Source organism: Aythya fuligula, chromosome 7 (genome assembly GCF_009819795.1).
Source record: "Aythya fuligula isolate bAytFul2 chromosome 7, bAytFul2.pri, whole genome shotgun sequence".
Taxonomy (NCBI): Eukaryota; Metazoa; Chordata; class Aves; order Anseriformes; family Anatidae; genus Aythya; species Aythya fuligula.
The window spans coordinates 23,366,129-23,375,494 of record NC_045565.1 but is presented as its reverse complement, the minus strand read 5'-3'; the positions used below and the strand labels follow the sequence as shown (position 1 = coordinate 23,375,494).

The 9,366-nt window shown below is 67.9% G+C and overlaps 1 protein-coding gene across 1 annotated transcript in view; it reads right to left on the bottom strand.

Moving 5' to 3' along the window:
- Positions 1-859: 859 nt before the first annotated feature.
- Positions 860-9,366, bottom strand: part of SLIT1 (slit guidance ligand 1) — a 42,019-nt gene continuing 33,512 nt past the window's right edge. Inside the window, exons 16-37 of the mRNA XM_032190865.1 lie at positions 9,135-9,279; positions 8,934-9,008; positions 8,597-8,740; positions 8,205-8,348; positions 7,847-8,013; positions 7,147-7,279; positions 6,466-6,534; positions 6,172-6,243; positions 5,892-5,963; positions 5,710-5,781; positions 4,853-5,016; positions 4,498-4,622; positions 4,245-4,342; positions 3,571-3,710; positions 3,322-3,415; positions 3,054-3,191; positions 2,537-2,774; positions 2,333-2,463; positions 2,087-2,241; positions 1,726-2,014; positions 1,377-1,588; positions 860-1,295 (exon numbers count right to left, since the gene is read on the bottom strand). Coding sequence (XP_032046756.1) covers positions 1,048-1,295; positions 1,377-1,588; positions 1,726-2,014; positions 2,087-2,241; positions 2,333-2,463; positions 2,537-2,774; positions 3,054-3,191; positions 3,322-3,415; positions 3,571-3,710; positions 4,245-4,342; positions 4,498-4,622; positions 4,853-5,016; positions 5,710-5,781; positions 5,892-5,963; positions 6,172-6,243; positions 6,466-6,534; positions 7,147-7,279; positions 7,847-8,013; positions 8,205-8,348; positions 8,597-8,740; positions 8,934-9,008; positions 9,135-9,279 — 3,125 coding nt within the window. The 3' untranslated portion in view covers positions 860-1,047. The remainder of the gene's footprint in view (positions 1,296-1,376; positions 1,589-1,725; positions 2,015-2,086; positions 2,242-2,332; positions 2,464-2,536; positions 2,775-3,053; positions 3,192-3,321; positions 3,416-3,570; positions 3,711-4,244; positions 4,343-4,497; positions 4,623-4,852; positions 5,017-5,709; positions 5,782-5,891; positions 5,964-6,171; positions 6,244-6,465; positions 6,535-7,146; positions 7,280-7,846; positions 8,014-8,204; positions 8,349-8,596; positions 8,741-8,933; positions 9,009-9,134; positions 9,280-9,366) is intronic.

Below are 9,366 nucleotides of genomic sequence, written 5' to 3'. Positions count from 1 at the left end.
GGACCTGTGCCAGCAGCTGGGGCACCTCCAGGCTTACCACGGCCTCAGGCACCTTCAGCATCCATAAGGCTCGGGCCCTGGCAATCAGCATTACAAACCTGTGTGCCAGCAGCCTCCGAAGGGACGTCCACCAAAGGTCCCCCCGGCACTAAGGGCACAGTGCTGGCCTGGCTCACAGCCTGCCCCAGCAGGTAGGGCTGGGGACGTGGGGTAGGGGCAGCACCTCCTCCCCCTACACACAGAGCAGCAGGGAGAGGGTCCCGGTGCCCTGTGCCCCCCCAGTGTGCATGGGGCAGGGTGTCAGTGCGCACCAGGCACTGCACAGCGGGGCCAGGCCACCCATGGGTGTCTGCACCCTGCTGCCCGTGCCCCTGCTCAGTGCTCCTGGGTCCATCCTGCTTGTGTCCCCAGTGCTACTGAGCCACCCACCCCCAGGCACTGCAGGGCATCTGCCTGTCCCTAGGGGCTGCTACTGTGGAGTTGGGGTCATTTGGAGCACCCTGGGCTCCAGCACCCCAGCCCTAGTGCCATGAAGGGCTGCTGGGACCCAGGGGTGCTGGCTGTGGTGCACGGGCCCCCTGCCAGCCCTGGCTTGCCGTGGCTCACGAGGCTCTGCAGCACCAGGTCCAGCACAAAGTGTTGGAAAGCCCCCAGCTGGACACAAGGGACTGGGCTGCTCGGGGGGACACGCAGAGGGGACACGTGCTCCTCTCCGCAGGGGAACAGGCAGCGACAAGGGGAGATCAGGCACAGGGGCAGAGCAGCCGGGCACAGCTCCCACTTGTGTAGCTGCAGTTCTTAAAAAATTCTCTATCTACACATTTGTTTTGTTTGTGTTTTTTTTTTTTTTTCTTTTTTCTTTTTTTTTTCCAACCCTCTAGATGCAACACATCTACCCTCCTCCAGGCCCGCCAGGCCGGCCGGGCTCCTCCAAGAAACACGGACGGGGCTGTGGAAACTTCCTGGCCCGTGGCCACGGGGCAAAGCAAGGTCCTGGCGCCGGGGGCTCCCCGCCGGCCCCCCCGGTGTCCGCAGCAGCCCCGGCGCTCACAGGCACTGGCTGCAGCCGCACTTGCTGGGCTTCTCCACCTCCTCCACGAAGGTCGCGCCGTTGCTGCACTCGAAGGCGTATTTTCGGCGCCGCGGCCGCAGCCCGGTGCAGCAGCCGGCACCGGCGTCACCGCCGCAGGCACCCCGGCACTGCACCCAGGCCACCGGCCGCGTGGTCTGGCAGATGGCGTAGCCCCGCTGCACCTGGTGGTAGTCCCGCACCGGCTCCCCCCGGCACTCCAGCTCTGCAGGACAGCGGGACTCAGCGGGGTCTCAGGGGGTCCCCCCGGCACCCCCACACTGGCGCCCGCTGCCCCACCACCTACCTTGGTCGCACAGGGTCCCGGTGTAGCCGCTGTGGCACTCGCAGGTGGGTTGTCCCCCCGGGGCGAGGCGGCAGCGGCCGTGGCGGCAGGGCAGGAGGCGGCAGGGGTCGGGCGGCGCGGCGGGCTGGTTGCACAGGGCGCCCTGGTAGCCCTGGTGGCACTGGCAGCTGTAGGAGAGGGCGTCGAGGGGCAGGCACAGCCCGTGCACACACCTGCGGGCACCCACAGCCATCAGGTGCCTGCTGCGTGGCACCGAGACGCACGGCACGGTGGCACCGGCACGGGTATGGCACGGCACGGGTGTGACACGGCATGGCCAAAGGGCAGCCGGCAGGGTGGGGGCACTCACTTGTGCCCCTGGCAGGGGCCGCCGCGGGGCTGGTCGCAGTGGGGCCCGTCCCAGCCGGGCTCGCAGTGGCAGACGGGGCCGTGCGCGCCGGCGGGCTGGCAGATGCCGTGCAGGCAGTAGAGCTTGCGGCAGGGCTCGCAGCCCGGCACCACGCCGGGCGTCATCCGCGTCTTGGTGAAGTCCTGCAGCTCGTTGTTGATGTAGAGGTTGCGGATGCAGCCGTGGAAGCTGGTGCCGTTGAGGAGCTGCCAGAGGCGGAAGGCGGCCGAGTTGACGTCCACGGGCATCCCTGGGGAGAGCGGGGCTGTCACCGTGTGCCCGGCCACCCCCTGCCACCCGCCCCGCCCCGCTGACCCCGTACCTCCCACGTAGAGCGGGGCCTCGCTGTTCAGCGTGTAGTGCTTGCCCGAGTTGTCCATGGTCATGGGGCTGCCGCCGTCGATGGAGAGGTTCACCATCTGGTCGAAGGTCACCAGCTCCACGGTGTGGAACTGCCCGTCGTTGATGGTCTCGGCGCTGGCAGGAGGGCTGTGTCACCCCTGTCCCCCCCGGTGTGGCACCGTGCCCGTGCAACGGGGTCAGGGCTGTGGGGATCAGGGGCCGGTACCTGTATATGGCCGAGCTGGGGTGGGTGCCAGGGTCGTAGCTGACCCTGACGTGGCCCTGGTACAGCTCCACGGCCATGTGGTCGCTGTCGCCGTTGTACAGCAGGATGCCGTTGCCCTCAGCCGTGGAGACCTGGGGGTGGGAGAGGTGGGACCCCGCGCCCCGGAGCTTCCCCCCGCCACCCTGCGCAGCCACACGCCCTCACCTGCAGGGTGATGTTGGCCCGGGGCCAGTCCTGCAGGTCGGTGAACTGCAGGTACGTGTCGCGGTCCACGAAGTTGACGCTCAGCAGCTTCTCGCACTTGGGGCCGCCGAAGCCGGGCAGGCACTGGCAGAGGGCGCGGGCGCCCCGCTCCACGCAGGCGGCCCCGTTCTGGCACTCGGCTCGCTCGCAGGGGCCGGGCTGGCCGGCGGCACGGGGCGGCATCTCGCACAGCTGCCCACTGCGGGGCCGAGGGCGCGCTGGGCACGGGGCTGGGAAAGCTCCCTCCGCGGCACACCCCACCCCATGGGATGCTGGCACCACCTCGGGGTCCCCCCCCGCCCTGCCAGCAGCACCAGGGGGACGTGAAGGTGCCAAGCCCTGCCCTGGGGTCCCCGCTGGGGACCACACCATGGGGACGGGGATGGCCTCTCCCCCTACGCTGCAGGGCTGGCTGGCTGTGGTGGCCAGGGCTGGTCCCTCCTGCGCGGTGACACCCCCGTTACCCCCCCGGCGGTACCTGTAGCCCTCGGTGCAGAGGCAGGAGTAGCCGTTCACCTCGTCCACGCAGCGGGCGTTGTTCTGGCACCGGTGGTCCTGGCAGTCGTCGAAGTCCTCGCTGCAGTTGCTCCCCACGTAGCCGGGCACACACTCGCACCTGGGGCAGGACGGGGATCACAGCAGCCCCAACCCTACTGAGACTCCCTAGCATCCCTCCCCGGTGCCCCCCACCACCCTGCAAGCTGCAGCCCCCCCCAAAATAAACCCTGATGCAGGCCAGGGCTCACCTGGGCCCCTGGCTGGTGGAGATGCACGTGGAGCCGTGCTGGCAGGGGCTGAGCTCGGCCGAGCAGAAATCGGGTGGCTGCTCGCAGAAATCCCCTGTGGGGCAGAAAGGGGGTGCCGGGGGGTACCCAGATGGGTCCCCACACAGCTCCAGGCCTTGGGGGACAGCCTCAGACCCCAGAAATACACCAGGCACGTCCCGCTGATGGGATGGCGAGGCCGTGGGGCCAGCTGGCTCCCTCACCAGTTACCTGTGTAGCGGGCAGGGCACAGGCAGGTGTAGTTGGTGGCCCCGGGCACGCAGGAGCCCCCGTTCTCACAGCTGTGCTCCTTGCAGGGGTCACTGATGGCGTGGCAGCTCGGGCCCTCAAAACCCGCTGCACACAGGCACCTACAAGGCAGAAACCAGCATTTTTGGGGGTGATCCCCCCAAAACCACCAGCACATGACCTTGGCACAGAGCACACGTGTGCATGGGGGCTCCGGGGAGCAGGGCCCTGCACACCCCTGCCCTGCAGCTGCCTGGGGAGCAGCGCGGTGCAGCCCAGCTGGGTGCTCGGTGAGGATGCTGAGTTGCCAAGACAACGGGCTGAGAGAGGCCATTTAGCACGGGAGGCCGGGAGGCTGCACGGCCCTCCTCCACCTGCAGCCCAGCGGCTATTTTCGGCTGCTAATTGTGCCCCAGTTCCCAGAAAAGCCTCAAGCATTCGGGGTAGCAAGGGTTAGGCAGGGGCATGGCTGCGGGACCAGGGCCGCATCCTGCCCTGTGCCACAACTGCAACCAGTGCCTGGCAGAGGGACAGAGGTGCTGGGTCTCCAGGAGTGATGTCCCAGAGGAAGGACCCCTTGCATGTCCCTGGGCTGCTGGAGCTCCATGCCGCTACCCCAGCACCCAAATTTTAAGGTCACCCCATCCAGCACTCACCTGAACCCCGCTCCTTCCCCCTCCTGGGGCTGGCAGGTGCCGCCGTTGGCGCAGGGTTTGGAGGAGCAGCCGTCGAGAGCCACCTCGCAGTCCCTGCCCTGGGGACGGAGGGAGCGGTGGGAGCGAGGAGGGGGCCGTGGCACCGCGCCCTGTCCCCCCCCGGCTGCTGCAGGCGTGCAGAGCCCCCGTGCTGTGACCCCACACGGCGCAGGGACGTGTCCCCCCCCAGCTGGGGACCCCAGGGCCATGCTACCTTGTAGCCGGCGGGGCAGGCGCAGCGGTAGGAGCCGAGCGGGTCGTTGTGGCAGGTGCCCTGGTTCTGGCAGGGGCTGGAGAGGCAGGGGTTGCACTTGGCCTGGATGCTCAGGGCTGGGGGCCCTGCGGGGAGGGAAGCGGGGATGTGGCCGTGCTTGTCGGTCACCAGGGATTTGCCCCCAGCGAGGGGACAGAAGCAGCCCTATCGGATGAAATCCTCCACGCGCCGGTGTCCCTCGTGCCCACGGCGCATCGCTGCCGTGCACGGAGCAGGAGGCAGCCCGGCTCGCCCACAGAGGGCACGGATGGACAGACAGACAGACAGACAGACAGGCAGCCCAGGCGCTGCTCACCCTGGCACTCAAACTTCTTGGCGGGGGTGGTGAGCAGCAGCTTCCCTTCCATGTCGGGGGGCCCTGCGCAGCGGGCGATGCCCGGCTCCTTGTACCCGGTCTTGACCCAGCTGGAGAGCCAGCGCAGGTTGCAGCTGCAGTACAGGGGGTTGGCCCCGATGGCTCTGCAGGGGAAGCAAGGGCAAAGCTGGGGGCCCCGAGGGCTGCGGTGCCTCCCCCCCAGCCCACGTCCCCAGTCCTGGTGCTAAAACACCCTGAGCCCCCATCCCGCTGCAGGGAAGGGCACTTTGTCTGCCACGCCTGGAAAATGCAGGGGGAAATCTCCCAGCGCTGCAGCACAGGCATGCAGTGGGGGCAGAGAAGCAGGGCGGGCGTGAGGCGGTGGGGACGGCGCACGCTGTGCTCAGGAGAGGTGCCAGGCCTTGAGGAGGCAGCAGCGGCACGAGCCGGCGGCAGCGGGGCTGTGCAGGGCTGTGGCTGCCGGCGGACGGCGAGGAGGAGGGAAAGGCGGAGGGGAAGGGGTGGCGAGGGCAGGGGGTCTTCCTGAGGGCACCCCAGGCACTGAGATGCTCTCAGCACCTGCAGGAGCAGCTCGGATGCCCCAGATTGCAGGAGCAGGACCAGCTGCTGACACAGAGAGCGGCAAACACATTGGCACGGCACAGCAGATGTGGCACGAGCACGCCTGGACCAGGGCTCTCAGTGCGGGGAGGGCTGGCACAGCGCTGGTATGCCCTGTGAATGCTGCCCCCAGCACCAGCCCAAGGGGAAAGGGAAGCAGCACGATCCCTAGACAGCCCTTTTGCGGGTCTCCCAAGCCTGCGTTCAGCCCTCTGCCCGGAGCAGGAGACACTCACAGGTGGGACAGGGAGGTGACGTCCGCGAAGATGCCCTCGGGCAGGCTGGAGATGTCGTTGCCATGCAGAGACCTGCGGAGAGCAGGGGGCCCCGTGATCCCAGCGCCTCCGGGTCCCCTGCGAGTGACAGGGGGACGTGGGGACAGCGTGGGGCGGCGAGCAGGGCTGGGGCAGGCACTTACAGCAGGCGCAGGGAGCGCAGCCCCTCGAAGGCCAGCGGCGGGATGCACTGCAGGGAGTTGTAGCTCAGGATCCTGCGCAAGGGAAGGAGGAGGCCACACAGCACGGCGGGCACCACGAGAAGCCGCTGCGAGCTGCACGCCAGCCACCCCACATCCTGCCCCCCGGCACCCCATCAGCTCGGCCACCCCTTTATCCAGGTGGAGGGGGAGATCCTGGTGTCCCCCAGCACTTTTGGGGTCCCCTGGGGACATCCCCCCGCAGCCCGGGGAGCGCACTTACAGGGTGGTGAGCTGGCTCATGTTGGTGAAGGAGGAGTTGCTGAGGGAGCTGATCCTGTTGTTGCTCAGGTCGCTGCAAAACACAGAGCCCAGGGGCTGGGGCCAGCCCTGCCTCGTCCCCACCGGCTGCCCACCCACCCGCACGGCTCCGATGTCTGTAGGGTGCTGGGGTGCCCCCAGCCAGCCGTGTCCCCGTGTGGTGGGCAGAGCACAGGGTCCCCGCTCACATCCCTGCCCTGCTGGGGGGGGCACGGCACGGGGACAGCCTGCTGGGGCTCCTGCCCTGGCTACTTACACAAGCTGCAGGTACTTGAAGGTGGAGAGCTGCCCCGGCACCTGTGTGAACTGGTTTCCATCCAGGTAGCTGTAGGGAGGAGGGAAGCACCTTGGGGTGGCCGAGGAGCACCCTCTGCCCTCCCACTTCTGCGCCGAGCCCCCCACGGGCTTTGGGCTGCAGGAGTAACCCCAGCATCACCTCCCTCCCTGCACCCACGGGGATCTCAGGACCCTCCCAGCTGCCGGGGAGCCAGGACGCACACTCATTTGCACACCCACGGGCCCCACACGGGGGTCCCCGGGGGCAGCTCCCCGGCAGTGTGTGTGAGGCAGACATGTGCTGCCTTTACGCACCCGCCGCCAGCGTGGGCGGCCGCAACCACTCGCAAGGCAAGTGCGAGAGAGGAGGATGTGGGGAGAGGAGGGGGGTGCGAGACGGAGCAGGGGTGTGAGGGGGTGCCATGCATATGCATGTGCACAGCCCGTGCACGGGGCAGGCTGCTGGGGACCCTGCGCTGTGACAGCAGCCCTTGCACACCAGCCCTGGGGGCTCTGAGGCTGCAGAGGGGCTCAGCCCCGTGCTGGGGTAGCATTTAGCACGGTCCCCTTGCCCCCAGGCAGGACAGGGGTGCACCCCGACCCCAGAAACCCTGCAGCAGAGTGGTGGAGGAGGAAGGGAGCCCCTCGACGCGGCACTCACAGCTCCGTGACGTTCTTGGGGATGCCCCTGGGCAGGGCCTTGAGGTGCTTGTTGCTGCAGCGGACCACGGTGTCGAGGCAGGTGCACTCCTGAGGGCACTGGGGCCGCGGGATGCAGCTCGTCTCCTCCTGACCTGCACAGGACACAAGGGCCACAGTGTCACCAGGGCACGGCGCGGCACCCTGCAGGCACCCCGCGAGGCTGGGCTGGGTGCCTGGCACCTGCAGCACCCGCACCCATCATCTTCCCTCGCCCCAGAGCAAGGGTGCAGCACCGGGGTGCATGCAGTCCTGCTCCTGCACCCGAACTGGGATGGGTGTACACAGACAGCTCAAGGCTGCCCTGATTTTTGCCATTTTCAGGCAAAATTGCAGCCACAGAGACTGCAGAGAGAAGGGCAAGCAGCAGCCCCAGGACAGCCCTGTATCTAACCCCGCCAGGCAAGGCGCAGGATGCAACCCTGTGGGCTGTGACGAGTTGGAGGAGGAGGATTCGTTTGTAAATATTCTCCAGAGGGCTGAAAAGCTGGTCTCATTTTTCTTTAAAAAGGGGCTTTTCTCTCGACACGCAAATTCCCTGCCCAGCTCCAGGGCATCGTTAGGGGAGGGCACCGAGGGGCGGGGGGCCCCCGGCTCGCCGTGGGGTGTTGGTGGCTGGCACGGGAGCGGGGACGGCGCTGGGGCGGGGGGCTGTGAGTTACCTTCCTCACACCTGAAGTCGGGGAAGGCCACGTCCTGCAGCGGGATCTGCCGGAGGAAGTCGGGGTTTTGGCACCGCGGGTTCCCCGTCACGATCTTCCTCTTGCGCAGCCAGTCCCCCAGCCAGGCCAGCTGGCAGTTGCAGTTGAAGGGGTTGGCGAGCAGGTTCCTGCACATGGGACGGAGCCGGGGGGGCACAGCCTGAGACCCGGGGCAGCCCCCCAGGTCTGCTGCACCCCCTGCGCCCCCGGTGTGACAGGGAGAGCCGAGGGGCCGGGACTCCCATCCGCCTCCACCTCCCACCAAGCGGTCTGTGAGCACCCCTGGGGAGGGGGCAGCACCCTGGGGCCCCCGACGTACAGCGTGGAGAGGGACTGCAGCGTGTCGAAGGCGCCGGGCGCGATGGTGCTGATCTGGTTGTCGTACAGCGAGAGCAGGCGCACGTTGCGCAGCCCCGTGAAGCTGTCGTTGTGGATGCAGCTGATGCGGTTGTTCCTCAGCATCCTGCGGGGGATCAGGGCACCTAATGACCGTGCCTGGGCTGTGCACACCGCAGGAAGGACCTGGGTGGCTGGAGAAGCCTTTGCCCACCCCCGAGGGCTGCAGCTGAGCCCAGCCCCAGCTCTGGATACAGCCAGGGGCTGGGTACGGTGCTCCCGAGCTGGCCCCACAGCGATGCCGACAGCACCAGCCCGGTGGCACGGGCAAAAGGAGCTGGGACATCCCTGTCCCCGTGGTGGAGGGAGACTCACAGGGTCCTCAGCCCGTCCAGGCCCCTGAACATGCCGCTGCGCACCGACTCCAGCTGGTTGACGGTGAGGTGCAGCTCGCTGACGGACGCGGCCCCCTCGAAGGCCCCGTCCTCGATCTCCGACACCTTGTTGTTGCTGAGGTTGCTGCAGGGAGGAGCAAGCAGCAGGCTGGGACAGGGGGGCTCTGCCCTGCCACCGTGAGTCCCACTGAGCACCCCATGAGAGCAGGCGTCCCCCAGGGGGGATGTGCCCCCAATTTCGCACCCCGACATCAGGACCCCATGCGCCTTCCCACCCCCAGGTGGTCCCAGCAGGGCAGTGCCTGCCTGATCCTCACATTTTCTTCAGATGAGGGAGCTTCTTGAAGATGCCTGTGGCCTCCAGGACGGAGATTTCGTTGTTGTTCAAGCGCCTGGGGTGGGCAGCAGGGAAAAGAGCTCAGGAGGTGGCTGCGAAGAGCCTGGCACAAACCGAACCCTCAGCGAAACCCGGCGCCGGTGAGGCTGCGGCCGCGGGAGGGGAGGGCAGCGGCTCTTACAGCTCGGCCGTGGACTGCGGGATGCGCTCGGGGATCTTGGTGAGCTTCAGGTTGGAGCACTCGACCACGCCGGACTCGCAGCGGCACTTCGGGGGGCAGCCCACGTCGCTGTTGCACTCGCTGTTCAGCTGGTAGTCCTCCGTCCCTGCGCGAGGGCAGGGGCTCGGGGGCTGCACCCAGCCGGGTGCTGCTCCGCTCCCCCCGCACCCCAGCCAGCCCGAAATGTGCACCT